General features: G+C 38.6%; 1 protein-coding gene across 2 annotated transcripts in view; it reads left to right on the top strand.

The window, feature by feature from the left end:
- The window catches only part of CWF19L2 (CWF19 like cell cycle control factor 2), a 97,459-nt gene extending 76,030 nt beyond the window's left edge, over positions 1-21,429 (top strand). For both annotated transcript variants that reach the window (XM_075418279.1, XM_075418271.1), the window contains 6 exons: positions 8,697-8,909; positions 10,040-10,156; positions 14,348-14,503; positions 15,876-15,956; positions 19,871-19,972; positions 20,891-21,429. In XM_075418279.1, coding sequence (XP_075274394.1) covers positions 8,697-8,909; positions 10,040-10,156; positions 14,348-14,503; positions 15,876-15,956; positions 19,871-19,972; positions 20,891-21,031 — 810 coding nt within the window. In that variant the 3' untranslated portion in view covers positions 21,032-21,429. The remainder of the gene's footprint in view (positions 1-8,696; positions 8,910-10,039; positions 10,157-14,347; positions 14,504-15,875; positions 15,957-19,870; positions 19,973-20,890) is intronic.
- Positions 21,430-22,033: the final 604 nt, after the last annotated feature.

The following is a 22,033-nucleotide window of genomic DNA, read 5'->3' as shown; positions in this document are numbered from 1 at the left end:
TTGCCAACATCATGACAAAGCCCCAAATCTTTAATTTTCAGTGGTGGAAAAGCTTTTAAAACAGAAATTAAAAACCCAACAAAAAGCAGGCCTTAAAGCCTGATTCTTTCGTATTTCATGGTTACACCTAAAAAAACCCCAGACTGTTTGAAGTTACTGTATTTCTACTTTTTACTTTCTTCACTGCTACAGAAGCATGACTATAGGATACAAAAAAGTCAACAAAATACAAAATACTTGAAAACCGTGGGTTTTTTTTCCATGCCAGTTTCAGAGTAAAAAATGTGTGAAGTCTTAGTTTTTCATCGCTGATAGCTTTAAGTACCCTGTCTGTAGTTCCTTCTGCCCTTGACTGTTGTAAGTGTTCAATTTTCCCAAATTCATGCTGTTAAGACTTATGTAATTCTTTCACTTATGTCAATAGATGCTTGTGGGTGTATAGAGACTTATTTCTAGAACACTACCTCAATAGAAATTACCTTCCATTTGCACGCAGAAGTTCTACTAAGACTTTTTTTTCTATTATGTTTTACTAAAAGAAAGTGAGAAAGTTTGTGTGGTTCATCACACCATTTAAATTTTGGCCATAAACTCATTTTATTTCAAAATCTCTGCAGTAATCCACAACATGAATTTAAGCAGTGAAAACCACAGAACCATATTAGTAATGCTGACCTTCATTTGTGGATTTAGTAAGGAGGTATGTTGGTATTACAGGTTTGCAAAAAGGGAATTTGCAGTTGCGTTTCCTTGATGCTGAAGTTTGTAAGATGGAATATTGCCTTCAGCCTTGTCATTTTTACTGGTTGTGCAAACGTGCCTGTTGCACATCTTTACATTTCCATCACCATAAACCAAAATAATAGTGTAGAAACATTTAAAAAGCTGAAGTGAAAAACACAGAATCTTGCTGCTGCTAGCATTGTGTAATAAACCTTTTTCTTCTCTTTCTTCACATGGTGAAGCCATTCTAGCACAGCATATAATTGGCGTGATAGAACTAACAAAGCTCTGGTGCGCGGTTGCTCTTTACATTTACGTAGAGATCTAAGCATGTGCATGTTTTGCTGTAAAAAAAAAAAAAAAAGAAAACCCAAGAGAAAATAATTTTCAACACCTTGTTCTGTGTTCTGCTACATTTCGGTTCAATGCACTAAACAACTTTCTGTGCATATTGTGTTACTTAACACAAAGTTAAAGCTATTCCTGCATGTGGAAACAAATCAACAGCAGTAACAGCTGGATTAGGAAAGAAAACCTTGGACCAGGAGGAACAGTATAGAAGCAGCCCATATTAAATGACTGCATAAGCATTTGGCATTCTTCATTAATTATGTTAAAATTACAAGATATGTTGCAAATATAGACTAGTGCAGGACAGTCTTTTCTAGGCATATAAGTTATGGCCAGGGATAACTGTAAAGTTAGATGCTAATCGCACTTTTCACATCAGAATTCTGTGGCTGAAGGTTTTTTTTTTTCTTACATTTCATTTCTTGACTTGCATAGATAGTTTTATCCGTCCTAATAACTACTTACAGCAAAATTCTACAGTTTTCATTTCAAATAACTGAAGCAAAAAGGAGCGTGGTCCTTAACCATGGAGCAGTACTCTGCTGTTTGCTTGTTGCTTGACTTCTGCTGCTCAGAGGTAATCCTGAACTACTTTGCTCGTCAACGTGTTTCATAATGTTTGCCTGTCAGTGGCATAGGCTGTAAAAGCACTCTGTGCATTGGTATGTTAAAATCCTTTGATACTATGTGTTTAACATAGTATTTATTTCACTGGGATGATAGGTTTGGGAAATGCCTATATGCTGATTTACATGGTGGATCAAACCTATAAATTCAGATGTCTGTGGTCGTAGGGAGATCAGAGTTCTAATAAAATAAACATAATAAAATTCTGCCTTGATTTGGCTTGAGTAAATGCTGTTTGAGATCACAAAGACTGTTTTCTGAGGTGATTTTGTTCTAAACAGTAAGTTCTGGATGGTGAATAAATTTAAATATGATGAGATGTATTCATATGTCACTTAGGTTTCTATTCTAAAATAATAGGTTATTCTTCTTTATTACAGCTTCCCAAAATATATTGTGAGTACAACATTCCACAAATACTAACTCTGTCATTTAAAGTTGAAGACGTTAGTGTTGCCATGGCAATTTAAAACCAAACTAATTCGTTTTATATGATCTATAGAGTTTTTTTGTAAATTTTCCAAGCAGATGCACTTTGATTAGCTTATATGGAAGCAACTTTAACTATGATTGTGTTAGCGAGAAAACAGGAAAAGCTGAAGTTCAATAGTTGCATATAAAATAGAACAAGAAAATGAGCAGAAAAGTACGCATGCAAAAAAAGCTGAAAATAACCCACACTAGAAAGATGCAAGTATATTGTTACCATGCTAATATGTGTTTAATGGAATTTCCTGTTTCATGCCCAAATTTTGGAGGAAATTTGAAGAGGGCAGAAAAGTGTACTCAGGGTGTTAAGTAGGAATAATCCCTGATGATTAGTTTTGTCTCTTGAGGTTTCCTTTCAGTATAACAAAGATTTAAATTTCGTTAGTAGGGCTTGCTTTCCACAGGGCACATCCAAAGAGCAAGTGATAGCAGCAGAGGGAGAGTCAGGAGACACAACACGCAGCACACTTCGGGTGGAGTGTGTAGGCAGCCAGCAGTGGATAACACTCCAGGGGGTTCACTGTAGCAATAAGAAAAACAGAATCAGTTTAAAATTAAGCTATGAGATACAGTTCCAGCAATCTGAGCACGTGGCAGAAAAATGAGACTGACCCTGGAGTGTACCTGACACAGACCTGCAAGAGTTGCTCTTGGAGGTAGCCCCGTGCCAAGGTGCCTGATGGCTTCAGTAATGTAAAAAATGAAAAAGACATTATTTTATGAAAAGAATCTTATATAATGAAATTATTAATGTAATATATTCATATTATTCATGCTAATGATAATGTTGAGGATTTCATCAGCAAGTGCAATGTTGTAATCTTTCCCTCTCTCAAGTCATTCTCGTTTATACATAGGCAGATGCTGATCTCTTTCTGAATTCCTGTGTTGAAACCTTAGCGATCTGTCTCCTTGGTTTGGGTTTTGGCCACGTTTGCACACATTATATCTGTCCAAAAGAGAGCCCAAAGGATGTTTTTTTAATCTGCTCCTGAAAGAAGTTTGGATGCCTTCCCTGACTGCTGTTTGAATGTTAGTGTGTTACAGGCCTTTCTTGGCCAGGGCAAGCAAAACTGTGGCGCTGTCCCTGTTGGTTAAACCAAAACTGCCTCCTGGTTGTGGAAAACGGATCCCCTGTCAGGTGGATGGTAGAAACCTCACAGCTGTACAATGGCTATGTCACTTTACATGGTGCTAAGAGTCCTGTGTATTCTCTGGTTAACCAGTGCTTGCCAAAAGAGAAGGAAAAGTTGGAAAATAGAGGACGCGTGCGAAGGAAGAATGTGGCAGGTGAGCCCAGAATAGAGAAGTGAAATGGAAAAGAGAAGACAAGGGGCTGTGGAGATGATCTGTTGTAGGAGAGCATCAGTTTAGGTCAGCTCTTGGTTTTGGCCAGTGTCTGGTAGAAACAAGGATGTAAGGTGCATTGTCTTGATAGATGTCTGAATTCCTTATATTAACTTTAGGCAGTTCAGTGATGTTTTTTTAGAACATCCCAACTTAAAACTGGTAGATGAAGGTGATTACCTGCTTCTTCCCAATCTCTGTGCAGCGTCCAGCACAGTGAGGGAACTTAATTCCCAACTTCCAGAATGCATGGGCTTTCACGTTTAACAGGTGTGATACTTCAGCTGGTGCAGAACAGCAGCTTTCCAGTTAATCTAATACATCAGCATAGTTCCTGCTTTGCGTTTGTGCTAGCTCTGTCTTTTGTATGGAAGAAGAAAAGTGTGAAAGAAATCAGTTTTTAAATGATTACTTGCTTTCCTTCTGGCATTTTGGAGAACACTCTCTTCTTGTTCTTTCAGTTCTCCTTTGATTTGTTTGGAGAGATTTTGTTATAGCCAAATAATGCAATTGGCAGAACACACTGGGCATCTTACTGTAAGAGTACAAATTTTTTGAAAGAGAATTTCAATTTCTTCTAAAATAACTTTTCAAAAAAGCCAATATTTATAGAAGCAGTTGAAGAGTACTGTCTAGTCTGTGGTAGAAGCTACGTTTTAGTTTATTTCAGTTCTGACACATTGATGTTTGGCATTTGTAGGATTCAAGGGATAAGCATATTTAAGGAATTATGCCCTTTACATTTTTTTTCATTGCTACTGGCAAAGAAGCATAGAGTCATAGAATGGTTTGGATTGGAGTGGTTTGGGTTGGAAGATCATCTAGTTTCAGCCCCTCTGCCATGGGCAGGGGCACTTTCCACTAGACCGGGTTGCTCAAAGCCCCATCCAGCCTGGCCATGAACACTTTCACGGATGTTCGTTGCTGTTATTCCAATATCGCAGACTAAATGTCTTTAGTGGTTTTCTGTTTGTTTTTGAGGCAGAAAATATCGCTGAATGGATTTTCCCACTTACATTCATATCACATTTTACTTCAGTAGGAATACACAATTCTGGCTGGATAATATTTTTGCCTGTTTTTAGGTTTCTGTACTTCCTGAACTGTTTTGAGGTATGTTGAAAGGACGCTGTGGTGAAGCAGGAGTTGCAAAGAAATCTTATTCCTTTCATGACTGGTGTTTTTAGAGGTGAAAATATATCCTGTTTTAACATGCTTTTAAAGTCATGTAAAGGATGTGATAAAACACAGCAAAAAATGAAACGAAGATTCAGGGACAGGGTGACCATCTGTAACTTGGTCTCTTTGTCTCAGAACTGCAATATAATGGCACGGTGCATTGATGTGCTAGACTTACAACTTGAATAAAGGTGTCATAGACTTCCCCTTAAAGGTGTGAAAAAGGTGAAAAAAATAACCCCTCATTTTTCCACTTTGTGCTTGTGTTTTTTTCTTCAGCAAGGGGAGGGTGTAGTGCTTGAAGAGCATCCAATTGGGCATGAGTTGTTAGTGACTAGGCTTTTCTTATTGCACGAGCAGGTTGGAATGTTTAAAATAACTTTTTTTTCTTAGACCCTGCTTCTTTCAAGCACTTATTTAATGTCTTTGAAGCTGAGGTGTTGATTTCTTGAACTGTCTTGCATTCCTTATTATCTTCTGTTCCTCATTAGTATTGCAATGGGATCTAGAATTTTGTTGATGGCAGAGGCTCTGTGGTGGAGGTAATCTGAACCTCATCTGTGAATACTTCTCTAAATATCCCTTTACTACGGTTTGTTGCCCTGAAATGCTGCATTGCTACCTACCTTTCTTGTTCCTTTACTTTTCTGAAGTAATCTTCTGTTTACTTTACTTCCTTCCCCAATGTGCTTCATCTAATTCTGTTGACCAACATATATTATGTCTTAAACCGGAAGTGCAATGTTGTCTGGCTCCCATGTTCTCTAGCAGTCTTCTACAAAATTTTTTATTTCCAGGAAAAATCCAATATTTTGTTTAAGACTCTCCTCTGATTTACTCTAGCCTGATGCAGAGACCTAGGCTGCCCTAGGAGCTTACATTGAACAAGTGATGTATGCACATGATTCCTCTTATGTATATAGCCTGTTTGGTAATATTAGAAGTGAAGTTACTATTTAATCTTTTACAGTGTTTCCCTTCACTTTGAGGACTTTGAATTTTGAATTTTGGATTTCCAGGAAGCTCTAGGAGAACTCTCTGGTGCAACTGGGAAATCTTTCTCGTTGTTCTTTTGGATGACTTGTGTGACTCCAACTTTTGCCAGTGGCTGGGTGGTTGGTTTGGTTTTTTTGTTTTCCTTTTTTTTTTTTTTTTGTTGCATTTATACCTTGTTTAAGTCTCCTGAATTGTGCTTATTTTCATTGACTCCACTCACAGTCATGTGTTGAAATTAGTGCTTCAAACCTGTTCTTAGGTTTGAGCTATTGAACTATGAATGTTTTTTCAAATTGTGTCAAACATGATGCAGAAAATTACAGTTCCTGAAGAACAGCAGCATCATTTCTTCTTCATCTTTGAATTACCATTTGCAATGTAGTGATCTTCTGTTGGTCATGGCTGTACCAGGAGAAACCAAATGTGTTCTTTAGACAGCCATTCATTTTTTTTGAATTTTACTACTTTTTAGGTGAACATTCTCTTCTGGGTCCCAGTTGTCTTATTTTGTGTAGCACTTTATCCACTGTTGAAGAAAGGCATCATCCAGTCCTTTTAATAAGATGAATGTTTATTTCAGCACTAGACAGAATTCTTGTCTTGTGTTCCTGTGACATAAGAGGATCTGTAGAGTATTTTTAAGGTGTTTTGAAAATTACTACCATTTAAAAGAAGTCATGCATAGCAAACCAGAATTTCCATGACTACTTCGAAGTGCAAGCAACCCAAAATAGTAGTGGTATTCTGTGCTGCATGTGATATTCCTGATATCCAGGGTGTTTTGATTTCCATTCTTCTTTTCTTTGTAGTCTGCCAGCTGCCTTGTTTCACATGTGTTTGCATTCTTATGGCAGATTTTTTTAATTTAAAAAAAAATACGCGTTTACTTTTGGTAATAACAAAATGGTGCAGTTCTGCAGGTGGTGCTTATTGGTGTTTTTTCTACTGAAGCTCCAGTTTTACCTCTCTTATGCATATATGGCAGAAGAACAGAGGCTTGATCTTTGGTGCCCAAACCACTCATGTTTTTTCTACAGTTCAGGAATCTCCTGTTTATTTTAAATACAGATTTATAGCATTGTAGTAAAACAAGAACAGATTTGAACTATTGAACTGTTGATTTCAGTCTGCGGTGGCTTCCAGTAGAAAATGCACATAAGCAGTTAAATGTATTATAGCTAAATAAAGTAATATTAAGGAGGCTGCTCCTCAGTTGTTTAGTAATGAAAGTACTGAGCATATATAAAATAAGCTGTTGGTCTGTGTTAGAGAGTTGCAGTGTTCAGGAGAAGCAAGAGCTGTTGTCTGTGTTTTAGGGGGGGAATGTTACTTATCTAACCTACAAAATAAAGTCTTAATTTGTTTTCACATCAGATTGTCTACACAAACTACACCTGGAATATCTGGAAGATTTTCTTTTACTTGGAGACTGTGTTTCAATTAGGACAGTATGCCTTCAAAATGCTCCCAGCTAACTTTAATACTTTGCTAGGGCTGCCCCAGTCAGTATTCTAAATATATTAGGACTTGTTGCGAAGACACTGCTGCCATTTCCTTAGCAATTCTTGGAGCAAACCTACTCGTACGTAAATCTGCCAAGACTCTGAAGGACCAGCACCTCCAATATCAAGAAATCTATTTAGTGTGCTGGTTTTTTTCCTCCCTGTCACTTTGATAAGGAGATTACTGAAACTATTCAAGGTAGAATTACAGTCAAGTATAGCATAAGTATTGCAGCAGTGGGATTTCATTTAAAGAGAAGAAGTTAAAAAAATTATTTTGAATGCTTTTTACATTTGCTTTAGCTAGAAGTGTTGCATGTTTAGGGTATTAATGGCACATAATTTAAAAGTTGTATAGAGCAGCTAAAGCAGAAAATGGAGAAGTACTTTCCTAAGTCCTTTAAAAAGTTTATCTTTACACTTAAGACTTGATAGGTCTTGATTTAGGCAAGGTGTCATGGGATTTGTTTGTCATCAAAAAAATGTTGATGAAGCCTAATGCTATATCTCTATAAAAACAGTGTTCTGTGACTTATGAAGCTTAGTGAAATCTTCTGTCACTTGGGTTGGGTCCCATGACCCCCATACTTTTCTTGCTTTCCATTCGTTGTCTCTTGCTGCTATTGCTGTAAGCCCACCTTCTTACCATGTCCTCTGTCACCTTGTGTCACCTTCAGTTCCTGCAGTTCCTGTCTACAGACTCCATCCCTCCAAAATACTGTCTAGGGGAGTCGTATCCAGTTTGCGTGGGTTTCCACTATTGAGATGCCACTGACCCTCAAGCATGTTTTCATAACAAGTTTGGTGTTCTCAGAGTTTCCTTTTAAATGTGGCATGTTTACTTAAAATGTAGAAATTAATGAGCAAACAAAAAACCTGTGGCTCATTTAGCCTTGTTTCTGTTAATGTGGTAGTTGGGTTCATCATCTGTATCTAGCAAGAGGTGCACTCAAGAAAGACTAAGTATTGAAGACAAAGACTGTTTTCTTCACAAAATGGGTTAGTACTCTTCATTTGGTAGGAATAACTGTTGGCATGTTTTCACAGAATACAAATATGAGGTGCGGAGGCATGGTCTAGTTATTTCACAAAAGATGATAGCGATAGTTGTAATGTGAGAGGAGGAGGGGGAAGACCAAAATCAAATATATGATAATATATGATTTAAAAAATTGTACATCTATTTAAAGCTGAATTTATGTCAAGATAATATTGAAATACCCCTTAACTTGAGACAGAATATAGCAATATACTCTTCTCACTGCTATCGCAGGTCTATATTTTAATATCTGTGCTGAGATGGTGTACGACTGCTCTTGGGGACGTACCTGATGATTGCATGTGCTGCAAATGCCATATGGAAGAAACCAGTGCTACTGCTTGTGTGCTTTATGCTTTTCTCAATAAAGGGTCCTACAAAGAGCCAAGTAGTTTTTCTTGCTTATTTATATAGATACACAATTTTTCTGTGTATCTTTTCAGCTCATGGAAAAAACCGACAGAGAGTACTATACTCTGGATGACATGTTTGTTTCCAAAGCAGCCAAAAGAGCACGCAGTGGGGAAGAGGAAGAAATGCAAAGAAGAAAAGCAATCCACGAACACCAGCAGCTTGCTGCACGCATGGAAAAGTGCCCATACTGCTTTGATAGCAGTGAACTTTCTAAACATCTTATTATTGCAATTGGCACCAAGGTAAGAAAATAGCAATTTAACACAAATATAAAAATAAAAAAGAAATAAAGGAGGGCAGTGTTAATGTTCAAATGCCTAAGATTAAGAACGAAATTGCTTCTGTGAAATGATTTATTGTTTTGCATCTTATTTTCCTTGCCCTTCCAATTGATTTCACAAATTCCTCAAGGGTGAGAGAGAAAGATACAAATCTGTCACGAATTATAAAGGTAATCTTTGATATCAGAACTTTAAGTTTGTGGTTTTGTGGAAAATGGAAGCAAAAGTTCTGAGTGCAGAGATTAGGCTGTAGGTGGATTTGTGGAAGACTAAATCAGTGCACTGGAGGAAATATGAACTGGTGAAGAATTGTATCTCAATGATATAAAATAAAATTAAGTGGAAAATTCAATTTTTAAGCCTAAAATCCTTTGAAATAGACAAAAGTTTGCTACGGGGAACCTTGTTTCTGTTAATGCTTTGAAAAGTTGCACAAATATTTGGATTTTTAACATATGAAAAGCTTCAATATAGGCTTTTTTGTCATTCTTTCTCCAAAGTTTTCATTTATTATTGATGTTTTTCATATGATTTGAAACTTTTTGTAGGCCAAGGAATTAAATGCATAGATATGTATTATGGTACATTGCACTTATTTTTTTATATAGATAGATTATATATATATACATATAAAAATACATACAGATGTGTATCTCTGTGTCTATATATATCTGTGTGTATATGCTTATATATCTAACAGATATATATAGAGATATATCTATATCTGTATATGCATTTTAATATATATATTATATTCTACTAAAATAAATGCAAATATATATACACAAAAAGTATTGTAATGGACTAAACGGTGTGATTTCATAACAGTTAGGATACCTGTTGGTCTATAAGGCTGATATTACTGCCTTGGTGGTGGAGCTGCTGCCTGGATACTACTAGCTCATTTGAGCTGCTGATGGATAATGGGACCTTTTTAAAAACATTAATATCACTAATACCATGCTGAAATTAGAAGGTAATGGCTTCTATTGGTTTGAATTTTAGTAAGTGATATATTTCTTAGCATTAGCAATGGGAAGGTTTTTAACACTAGAAAAATGGACGCTTCAGTTTTTGTTTGCTATTTGTAGGTATACTTGTCTCTACCAAGGCACCAGTCCCTTACTGAAGGTCACTGCCTGATAGCCCCTCTACAGCACCATACTGCAGCCACTCTTTTGGATGAAGACATCTGGGAAGAAATCCAGGTCAGCTGAGAAACTGTTGCATGTTCTAACATTTTTGTAAAATAATGTTGTTTTGAATAATACACTTGTCATGAATACCTGTTTTCATAATTTCCAGACTGGCAGCTCTTGTCTTATTCCACTAAGGGGAAGAACATTCTAGCACTGTGGATGAAAAGTAGTGGTCAAAAATTGAAAAAGGGAGATGCAGGCTGAACACTGAAGAAAAGTTCTCATTTATAAGAATTAGAAACAGTTGCCTGGAATGCTGCAGAACCTCTGTTGTTGGAGGTCTTTGAAACCAGGTTAGAGGAACATCTCTCGGGGTGACGTAGGTATAGCTGATCCCTTACACGAAGTGGAGTAACTGGCTTGGCGCTTTGGATTTCCTTGGGAGTGCCAAGGAAAAGAAAAGGATTATCAGGGCACAAAGATCACTAGTAATAAAAAGTAGGCTGAAAATACGTTGTTTACGTATCTTCAGCTCTTTTAAACTAATCTGGGTTTTGGGTGGATGTCAGTTGAGTGAGAACTACCTCATTCTTCTTCAAATCAGGGAGGTCCTAGTTAGAATCCAGTTTCCTACTTTTTTGAAAAGAATTGTTTGAATAAAGTGCCAAGCATGATGGGTCATGCTTTCCAATTCTCTTATGAAGACATTTTGAGGGTTTTGAGTTCTGTTTTCTTTGGAAAAGGAAAATCAAGGAAAGAATGTAACAAGATTCTGCCAAAGAGATTGACAGGGATTGGTTTTCCCCTCCCCCCATCAGGATTATTACCAGGGGAAAACAACTTGCAATCTCTTATCTCAGAATATTGGATACTGTTTCAGACTAGAGAAAGGCTTCGTTGCTTGCAGTGGCTTAGCTTTAAAAATAGGTTAATTCACAAGTTTGAAATTATTTAAGTAACATTGGTCTTGCCTCAGGCGTGATGGATGGACTCTCTGACTTTCCAAATTTTCTCCCCGCATTGATTCTCATGGCTGATCTAATTTTTGTATGGTGTTTCCTAGTAAATTATGCTCCTCCCAAGCAGGAAGGGAAAGGAGTTTTTTGCATATGACAGAAATACCTGATAAAGGTGGATAAGAAGCAAATAAGAGCAACAAGTAGGATCAGGAGGAACAACAGAGCATGGGGAAAAGTGACAATATTGTTTATTCTATATCTTCTATGTATCTTAACCTCTTTTAACTAAATTGATGATATTTTTTTCTAAATTTGTATGAGAAGGAAAATAGGATGAATAAAAGGTAAGCAAATGTAGTTGCTGTATTCAACACTAGTCCATTCCTTGCTAGACAATGCAGCTAGTTGGTAAAAACAGTTGTCCATTGACCCTGTGAATATATTCATATTCAGTTTAAGCATTCATTTGCAACAAAGTACTTTGGGAGGTGATGGACACCGATATTTTTTTTTTGTTCTTTTCAGCTTCTATGTAATTCAGTAGGAGGAGTCTGGAAGGCTTTAGCAGGAGTATAAGCATACACATACTCAGTGACTAAACTGCCTTTCTGATGCCAGAGCCATATTTTGTACTGCTGTTGAGGGAAAAAAAAAAATTATCATACTTCAAATATCCATAAAACGTTGTCTTGTGCACATGTTTTAGTTAACTATTTTTGCTGGACTATTTTTTGTTAAGATGTATTGGAATAAAGCAAGAAGGGTTCTTTTATACTGTATGCCTTCAGGCACTTGAATTTAGCATGTTGTGTGTTTTAGACTGATGTGTTCAATTGCCAAAGTAAATATGCATGTCACTTTTTTAATACAAAAAGATATGAATCTTTACGTGTTCTGTATTGCCTGAACTGTTATATGTATCGATGTTCTGTGCATCCAAGCATAAGCCAAGCCCTCTTATTTGCTCACATGAGTGCTTTTGTACTTTCCAATGCTAATTATCCTTGATGTTTTGGCCCACTCAGAATTTGGAGAAAAAGTGCAGTGTATTTAAAAATGAGAAACTGCAGTCTGGGAAATGTTAGCAAACATCTGTAGATACAAAATCGTAGAATGGTTTGGGTTGGAAGGGAACCTTATAGAACATTTCGTTCCAACCCCCTGCCATGGGCAGAGACAAAGGCTTTTCAGTGGATTTGTATTTCGGTTGATCTTGCAGGGTAGCAACTGTAAGTAACAGTTGTTCCCAACCTGTGGTTGCCAGCCTCGGATCTCACCGCAGTTGCTTGCTTTGGTGTGTTTCAGAAGTAGAGGTTGGGGGGCCAGGGTGAGGGGGAGAAGACAACAAGGTATTAATTCAGAGCTGTCTGTTGCTCTGCGCAGCCAGGTCCCTTATCAGTCGCGGTACAGCGATCTGTTCACCAGGCAGTATCTTCCAGCTGTGTGTTTCACCAGTTGTGCGTGTGTGAGGCGAGTGGTAGCGTTTTCTTGTCACGCATGGAGCAGCTTGTTTGTGAGGAGGAATTCGGGACACAAGGGCCTGCTCTGGAGAGCTTAAATATGTGGTTAAGATACGTGTATTTGGCCAAGTTTCTTAGCATTTTGGTTTGATTCATACTGTGCAAGATGACAAAGGAGTGGGGAGAAGAGAGCTCAGTTTCTATTCCTGTTGCATTGAGGTCCTGGCGGTGATTTGCTTTGCATCTGTTTTACTTCAGTACTTGCTGATGTTTGTGAATATGTGTGTTAGCTTATTCATCAGCTCATTTGCATTAAGATAGGAACGCTTAAACCCTTAGATGGGATTAGCTTTTTAATGGTGTTGTTTGTACTTCTAAGCATTGCTAATTGAAAAAAAAAGATCAGTGCAAAAAGGACAGCCTAGAGTACTGTGTGAGTACCTGTGGTCTGTGAGGCTCATGCAGTTTCAGTGATTTCTTAGCTTACGAAGTGGAAATGGTGTAGAGAGCATGTATAAAACAAAGATCTTAATTTTAAAAAAATCACTTTCCAAGATCTTGAGACACTTTGGGAAATGCTCACCCTGCCACAAAGCCAGATCTTTTGTGCATTTGAAAATGAGCCTGAATGTCTCAGAAGTCATCCCTTGTGCTTGATAGTTGAGTTCAGCATCTGCATTGTAAGCTGTAGAATGATGCACTTGTTGCGTTTCTTGGGTGCGAATACCAACTGCCGGGAGTCAGGGCCCAACAAGAGTGGCTGCTCCGCAGGAAGACAAGTCAAGGGCAGAAGGTGACAGGCAAGGCAGGTGGGGAAAGTCACCTCGCTGCCAAGGCACAGTCCCATGGTGCCCAAGCCAGGAGAAGAGAGCAGGTCCCATGACGGTAAACAGCCACGGCCCAGTGATGGCCAGACAAGTCTGCAGTGATGACTTAGGTTCAAGGTCAAGTCAGCAACTCAGGGACAGGATCTGCCAGGTACATGGCTGAGCACAAGCATCCCTGAAACTTAGCTCAGGCAAGGACCAAAAGTGAGAGCCTGAGCTGAACTGCAGCTCCTGAGTGAAGGGGGGGCAGACCCCCACTTCTTACAGCTCTTTTTTTTTTTTTCCCCAATCTCTCTCTGCTGCGTCTGATCCCAGTTTACAGCTGCAGCATGTCAGAGCTGCCCATCTGCACGGGCAGCCAGGGCCGTGGGCAGGGCCCTGGTGCTGGAGCTGGTGGAATTATAAGCTGAAACACACTGTGAATAGGTGAGGCCAGATGTATTACACTATTGCATTTGGTCAGCTTCCGTACAGCGAGGATGGTTATAGCTGTGGCTTGCTTATGAGGCAATATTAATATTTTCCTTAAAGGTCAAGCACGCCTAGTCTTTTTTTTTTTTTTTTTTTTTTTGAAATGTATAATTGGAAGGAGTAGTGAAAGTATAACGAGATCTGCAGTCAATACAAGCCAAGAGATTACCTTCTTAGAAATTGCAAGCTTGGGACCTACTGTTAAAGCCATGTTGTTTTATGGAGCATCACAGTTATGAAGTTCAACGTAGTTTTAATTTCCACGGTAAAAATATGCAGTATTTATTAAAATTTGAGTTTGTAGTGTTAATTATAAGGCGTATTTCACAATAGTTCTCTAGACTTTGTGTGTTCATATTGTAGAAGATATAGTTCATACTAAGTTGTGGAATAATGTGGAATTTTCCTAGTATGATCGCTGCTGTTATCCATTTTTACTATGAGTTTATTCTGAATATAATGTTAGTGAAATAATATAAAATATTATATCTGAAAGCTTTGAAAAGTTAATTCAAATTATACTTTTTTGTTTGCTTGAAACAGATGTTCCGAAATGCGTTGGTGAAAATGTTTGAAGCTAAAGACTTGGACTGTGTGTTCCTAGAAACAAACACGAGTGTGAAGAAACGGTATCACATGGTATACGAATGTATTCCTGTTCCAAAAGAAGTAGGAGATATGGCTCCAATTTACTTTAAGGTACACAAAAATGTTTTTTCGGAGGTTATTTGAATGTATTTATCGTCATTCATCTATTTCTGGAAAATTTTTGATATTCAAGTACTATTTTTGAAAAGATGGATTCTTTGATCCTACCTCTCGATCCATTCTTTGATCCTATTCCTTGATCTTCAAACAAGCCCTGTGAGGTGATTCTGGTTTTCAGGTAGTCAGTGGATGAGCTGTATGTCAGTGTGCAGTTGCCTTAGGTATGACTGCACTGACAAATACTGGAAGAACACGAGAGCGCCATAGTTTCGTGAGTGCTGCAGAATTCCAGTACTTCTCACTTAAGTCCTGTAGTATAAACTTTAAACCTTGTACATGTGCCTTGGCAAGCATAAAATGAGAAAATATTGTGAACTGTTTTAAGCAATACCAATGTATGATGTTCCACCCCCATGTTATTTCAGTAGGCTGAAATTTTACATGTGTCTTAAATCTCTGATGAACATTTGACAGCATGATAGGCATTTCTTCTGTAGCTTTTCTGGTCTCTTTCCACTGATCCTGTAAGGAAAGGCTCATTGAAACTTCTGCCTGGAACTGAGGCCTTTTGGCTTTCAGCAACTGGATCATGATTTGCCTTTTATAAGTGAATTGTTTTATTTGTTCTTTGAAATGTTATTTTTATTTTCTGTGGTTGGTTTCTGATGAAGTGGAGCAGGTGGTATGACAAACAGCAATGCAGTAACTGCTGCTACGTTTGAAACTCTCCACCTGGTTGGTTTCATTGTTGTGCTTCAGCTGCTGGTAAAACTTGTGTTTTGTCTGAAGGATGGAATGATGAAGTACAAGATTTCATGCAATATCATTTGCATAAAAGTTCTTTCAGAAGTTTCCACAATTAAAATACACAGCAAATGAAATTTAGAAGTTACCTATGCTATACTACATGATACCCACTTCCATACTATGGAGGATACAGAGGCAGTTTTCAAGGTTTTTAAGTACAATCAACCTTCTAAGCTGGATTCTCCTCTGGGTGTTTAAAAAAGAAGATAAAGAAGAAAGGCTAATATAGTGTAATGAATTCATAAGAGGTTTTGTGTGAGCTTAGTAAAAAGAGAATATGACCTTCTAGTTGAAACTTGTTAGAGAAAATTTCTGTCAGGCAAAAGGTAAATTAAAAAAAAAAAAAGAGGAACATAATTAAGTGAGTTTAAAGATATTATATGATGCATTATAAAGTACCTAAGTTCTGGAAATCAGAAAGGTTGCCAAAAATGAAGTTACTTTGTTAAGAAAGAATTGATACTTGCAGTTCAATGTACTTCACTACATTGAAAAGTTAGTTTTTTGCTTGCTCTGTGAAGGACTAAATTCACATTTAGATAAAATGATTTTACAGAAAGCTATAATGGAGTCTGATGAAGAGTGGTCCATGAACAAGAAGTTAATTGATCTTTCATCAAAGGATGTTCGGAAGTCTGTAAGTAATGAAATGTATTGAACACTGAATTTCTCAGCAGATTCTTTTTATGTTTTTTCATTATTAACTGTTTCAAAGAAAGAAGAAAGGGAAGACAATTAGATTAGTGTATCAGAAGATGGCAGAAGTATGATGAGAATGAGTCTGTCTGAACTCCTTACTGATATTAGGGAAAAACTTCCCATTTATTTCAACAGCTGGGGGACTGAGCTGCAAGCATTGGTTGAGAACAAAGCTGGCGCCTTGAGGATGTGTACCAGCATAATTTTCTTGATTAACTTTAAGAATTAAGGTAGATCAAAGATTTGCAAATTACTTTCCTGGAAAAAATACGATGTGTCTTTTTCATTGACCTGGAACAGCCTTTTGTGTTGCTAAGTTTATGAAGCGAAAATATAAATAGTATTGTAAGACTTTTTTCCTAAAACAAGGGAACAGTACACTGTCTGTCTTCTGGATACTAAACTGAAACATCTTTGTATATACAAATCTTAAAGGAATAATATTGAAGCTGTTAGGTTCTAAGATTTTTCCATCTTTTTAATATTAAAGTGAAAGATGTGTGGTATATAGACTTTACCACAAGTAGTTTACTACTATGTAGCAATAATACTTAATTTCTGGAAGTGTCTTTTGGTAAATACAGCTCCTTTGCACTAAAAAAATCCTAGTTTAGGAGAAAGAGGAGATGGGTTTTAATGATGAGAAATGAAACCTGATATGACAGAGGCAGAAGTTAAATGCAGAAGAATAAGGGTTTGGATGGCTGTATAGCAGAAGATGTTTTGTATATTGTGATGATTCTTGAACTAAACCAACAGTGGTAGCAACTGTAGCAAAAAGACAAAATTTATTCTGCCACGTAAGCTGAAATGTCACGTAAATATAATGGGAGTCAGTTATGGGTCACAGAATCACAGAATGTTCAGGGTTGGAAGGCACCTCTGGGGATCATCTAGTCCAACCCCCCTGCTGAAGCAGGGTCACCTACAGCAGGCTGCACAGGACCTTGTCCGGGCGGGTCTTGAATATCTCCAGGGAAGGAGACTCCACAACCTCCCTGGGCAGCCTGTTCCAGTGCTCCGCCACCCTCAGAGGGAAGAAGTTCTTCCTCATGTTCAGATGGAACTTCCTGTGCTTTAGTTTGTGCCCATTGCCCCTTGTCCTGTCACTGGGCACCAGTGAAAAGAGTCTGGCCCCATCCTCCTGACACCTACCCTTGAGATATTTATAAGCATTTATAACGTCCCCTCTCAGCCTTCTCTTCTTCAGGCTAAACAAGCCCAGCTCCCTCAGCCTCTCCTTGTAGGAGAGATGTTCCAGTCCCCTCATCATCCTTGTAGCCCTCCGCTGGACTCTCTCCAGTAGCTCCTCATTTTTCTTGAAGTGGGGAGCCTAGAACTGGACACAGTACTCCAGATGAGGCCTCCCTAGGGCAGAGTAGAGGGGAAGGAGAACCTCCCTCGACCTGCTGGCCACACTCCTCTTGATGAATCCCAGGAGACCACTGGCCTTCTTGGCAACCAGGGCACACTGCTGGCTCATGGTCGTCTTGTCATCCACCAGGACACCCAGGTTCCTCTCCACAGAGCTGCACTCCAGCAGGTCCACCCCAAGCCTGTACTGGTGCATGGGGTTGTTCCTCCCCAGATGCAGGACCCTGCACTTGCCCTTGTTGAACCTCATCAGGTTCCTCTCTGCCCAACTTTCCAGCCTGTCCAGGTCATGCTGAATGGCAGCACAGCCTTCTGGTGTATCTACCACTCCTCCCGGTTTGGTGTCATCAGCAAACTTGCTGAGGGTACATTCTAACTCTTCATCCAGGTCATTGATGAAGAAGTTAAACAAGACTGGGCCCAGTACTGACCCCTGGGGGACACCACTAGTTACCGGCCTCCAACTAGACTCAGTGCCACTCATGACAACCCTCTGAGTTCTGCCATTCAGCCAGTTCTCAATCCACCCCACTGACCACTCATCCAGCCCACACTTCCTGGGCTTCCTCCCAGTAGCTCCTTGAAGAGGCCAAAGTTAGCCCTGCTGAGGTCCAAGGTTTTGATCCTACTTTTCGCCCTGCTCTCTCCACACAGGATCCTGAACTCCACCATTTTATGGTCACTGCAGCCAAGTCTGCCTCCAACCTTCACATCCTCAACCAGTCCCTCCTTGTTTGTTAGTACAAGGTCCAGCAGAGTGTGTTTCCTTGTTGGTTCCTCCAACCAACCTGGTCACCTGGTCTAACCAGTCTGGTCACCTTATGGTGAGGCTTCACCTGGAAAATTTGGGTCTGGTTTTGGGTACAGCGTTTCAAGACAGTTGCAGAAGAGGAGAGCATAGGTTAGAAAACTTAAATAAAGAACCTGGTTTAGTGGTTGTGCAGTCTAGGAAAAAAAAGGCTGAAATTTGATGTGCTGATAGTGTTTTGTATGTAGGAGATATTTTTAAAGAAGATGGTACTTAGTTGTTCACTAGCACTGTTGGATGCAGACAAGAAGGAATTCAGTTAATTTGTAGCAAGCACTTAGGGAAGACTTTAAACTGAAGGTGGATGTAAACAGAAAACAAAAACAGACTTGTTGGTGTTTCAGAACAGGGAAAGCCAACTATGTCACAAGTAAATGAAGTGTAATTTTCTTGACACACGGTAGGACTTTAGGACATTTGATTTCTTAAAGAATCTTCTTAGCCATACATTTCTGTGACTGTATTATATACACAGGTTTCAGATTAAGTCACGACGCTTCTTTAAATTAATAAAATGCATCTGAGTGTAAATCATTACACAGTTATGTGATTTTAACATGATTTTAGGGTAAAAGAAATGTCTGTAGCCTTCAGAAAGATGGGAGAGTATAGTTCAGAGACTGAGCAGAGGTTTGGGAAGTTGGACAGTTGTATTAGGAGATAGTGGTGCCTGGAAGGAGGGTCAGACATGGCTGAGACATCATCTAATGGGCGGACTGTCTGCAGAAATTGGGACTATGGTGTGCAGGGGCAGAGCCTAAGCACCCAGCCCTGGCACAGCGTCGGGGCCCTCTCTGCTCCCTGCAGTGAGGAATCTGTGGGTGCGCAATGGGCTGGGGGCACACAGCCAGAAGGGCTGCCCCGGCGGCAAGCGCTGTTCAGCAACAGCCAAAACACTGGCATGTTATCAGCACTGGTTTAGTCACCAGTCCAAAACACAGCACCATAGGAGCTGCAGTGAAGAAAATTAACTCCATCCCAGCCAGACCTAATACATTGCTAGACACAAATAAGAGAAAGCTGCCATTTTCCTTAAGGTGTTACTTGCTGACCCATTTTTTCCGTGTTTAATGATTTTTGTTTTAGTTCGTTTAAAATGTGTTGTGTTTTTTGCTATACTACATTGCCCATCCATATTAATTTTTTATTTTTAGAGTGAATTTTGAAGCAGTGTATGAAACATGCCATGCGAAAATTGCAGTTGTTTGGACTTTAGCAGAGGAAATGCTTTTGAATTTGGGGTTTCGTAAATCTTAACTGTACAAAAACATCCTCAACAATTAGAGTGGGAAATAACTTCCTGCAGAAGAAATTGTTTGCAATTCTGTAGCAATAAACGAATCTGATTTCAAGTCACTTCTTACTGTGTCAGACTGAAGGGTCTTTCCTTGTCGCAGGATAACCAGCGTCTCCGCTGTAGGCTGGCTGCATTACTAGATTACCCGATTCAGCAAGTTACTGATAACTTCCAGGCACGTAGTGGGGTATTCTGGTAGTGTGTTCTCCATAGAGGTGCTTCCCCTTCCTCCCCTGAGTATCAACATGGTGGTTTAAAAGAAAATGTGGTACTGTCAACTGTAAAACCACTTTCAAATTCCTGAAGTTGTGGGGAGGTTAACTAAACGCCTACAGTCTGTTAGATATCTAAAAATGTGGGTTTGTGTGTGCAGGTTCCTAAAGGATTACCATACTTTTCTGTGGACTTTGGCCTGCAAGGAGGATTTGCTCATGTCATTGAAGATCAACACAAGTTCCCTCATTACTTTGGAAAGGTATTGTCACGTAAAAGATCAGTTTATCAATTTTACTGTATTTTGTAAAATTTAAGTAAGTAAAACAGATGCTGCCAGAGGAGTCACTTTGATGTACCTTATGCCAATTTATTAGCTGGCTTTTTTCTTGGTGACTCATTGTAACTTAGCTTGTTGAATAAAGGAATAATTGATTTCTTCACTGGCTGATAGTCAGAATGTGATTCTAGATGCATGTTTCTTTGGAATTAATAGGAACTCTAGGTATTTGGCATGTAGTCTAATAGATGGAAAATACTTGCATCTATTTAAGAAGGAAAAACACCCAAGTTTTTCACAGCCATAGTGTTCTCATATAGGTGCACTGGCTCTGCTTGTATAAATTAGGATGCATACAAACTCAAACTCACAAGTCCTAGCACAGTACATGTGTGCTTAAATAACTGCATGTTCTATAGAGGGTATAGTATATACAGGAAGAGCTGCAATAAAAGCTTCCTATTTTTATTATGTCATAGCAGTCATTTATTGAAAGAGTCGATATTGTAAAAACATTAACAGTGAGAGGGGAGAAATACATTTATTTCAAGAAGATTTAAGAGCAAAGTGAGCAGTTTTCTGTTACCTGAACTTTTCTCTTTTTAGTCACAAATTTACTAATATATTAGCAGTCTTGCAATGTTAGGATATATATGGAGTGCATTGCCATGCTGTACTTAAAAGAATTTTGCTGAGGCAACCATTTAACAACTACAGTTCTAATTTTTGAATTGGTGTATTTTTCAGAATTTCCAGTTTTAACAGCTAGCACTAGAAGAAAGCAATGACAAATAATCTCATCATTTGAAAAAATATATTTCCATATTCTATTTTAAAATAGTGTTAAGTAATATGGTAATTTTGCATTTATCATTATGTGTTTTTGTTCTGCTTGCCAAGGAAATCATTGGTGGCATGCTGGACTTGGAACCGCAGCTCTGGAGAAAAGGAATCCGACAGAATTTTGAGGAACACAGGAAGAAGGTGTTGCAGTTTGCACAGTGGTGGAAACCGTATGACTTTACCAAAAAGAAAGAATGACTACATGCCTGCAGTCAAGGATTATATAAGCCATAAATTATATTAAAAGGATATTTCATGTGTTAAGAATAACACCGGTGTGTTATGTATTGCTAATATATTTTAAAACTAAGGGTCTTGTTTAATTGCTGATTCCCTGTTTCTGGTTTAGATGCTGTGTGGATCACGTGAACCTGCAAGCGTGACAAACCAGGAGTGTATAGTGGTTTTAGTTTTTTTATATTTTAGCTGAGCCAAAAGAATAATATCCATGTGGCTGTTGGAATTCTTCAAAATGTAGCCTCTGCTTTTGGAGTTTTTATAATCTTTGAGGCAACTGTTTTTTTTTTTTTTTTTATATTGTATTTAGCATGGAGCCAGTGCTTAATTATCACGGTGACTTTTCTGTAGAAAATGGTGTAAATTTTAAGAACATTTTGATGAATACAAATACATTGTTGCAGAAGGAAACTGTACAGAAAATTATTTTCTGATTTTGAGTCCTTGTGTTCTTTATGTTGAGGTCACTGCAGTAATACGAATGTTCAAGTATGATGTGATTGCTAAACCTGCTGCTGCCCCCTGCACAAGAGTTAATGCCATTTTCCGTACTTTCTTTCAATATGAAGTAGTATTTTCAAGCTGACCTGTTGCAGGAAGGATTATGAGACAGTCCATAGCTGGTGGTAAATGACAGCTTTAATGGTAACAGTTACTTATGATGACAGTAAAAAAACAAACAAACAACAAAAAAAAACACTAAAGAAAGAGAGGAGTGGTGAAGAACCTTAAGGAAAACCATTCTCCGGTGGCCAGAAAAGAAGAAAATAGTCTCATGGATCTCTCCAGGTGACTCTGCTCCCCGGGCATCCTCTCTAGTGCAGCGGGCAGCCTGCCACAGTGCTTTTCTGATGACAACAGTGTTGTTTTCGTCAGGACTCGCTCAGACTCCCTGCTGGTTGTTCCTGCTTGTGGTGCTGTTAGCGCTGGTTGGAGCGCGCTCTGATCAGGGGCACGAGTTGC

The sequence above is a fragment of the Opisthocomus hoazin genome, chromosome 1, assembly GCF_030867145.1.
Source record: "Opisthocomus hoazin isolate bOpiHoa1 chromosome 1, bOpiHoa1.hap1, whole genome shotgun sequence".
In the NCBI taxonomy this organism is placed as follows: Eukaryota; Metazoa; Chordata; class Aves; order Opisthocomiformes; family Opisthocomidae; genus Opisthocomus; species Opisthocomus hoazin.
This window is presented reverse-complemented; position numbering and strand designations above follow the sequence as displayed.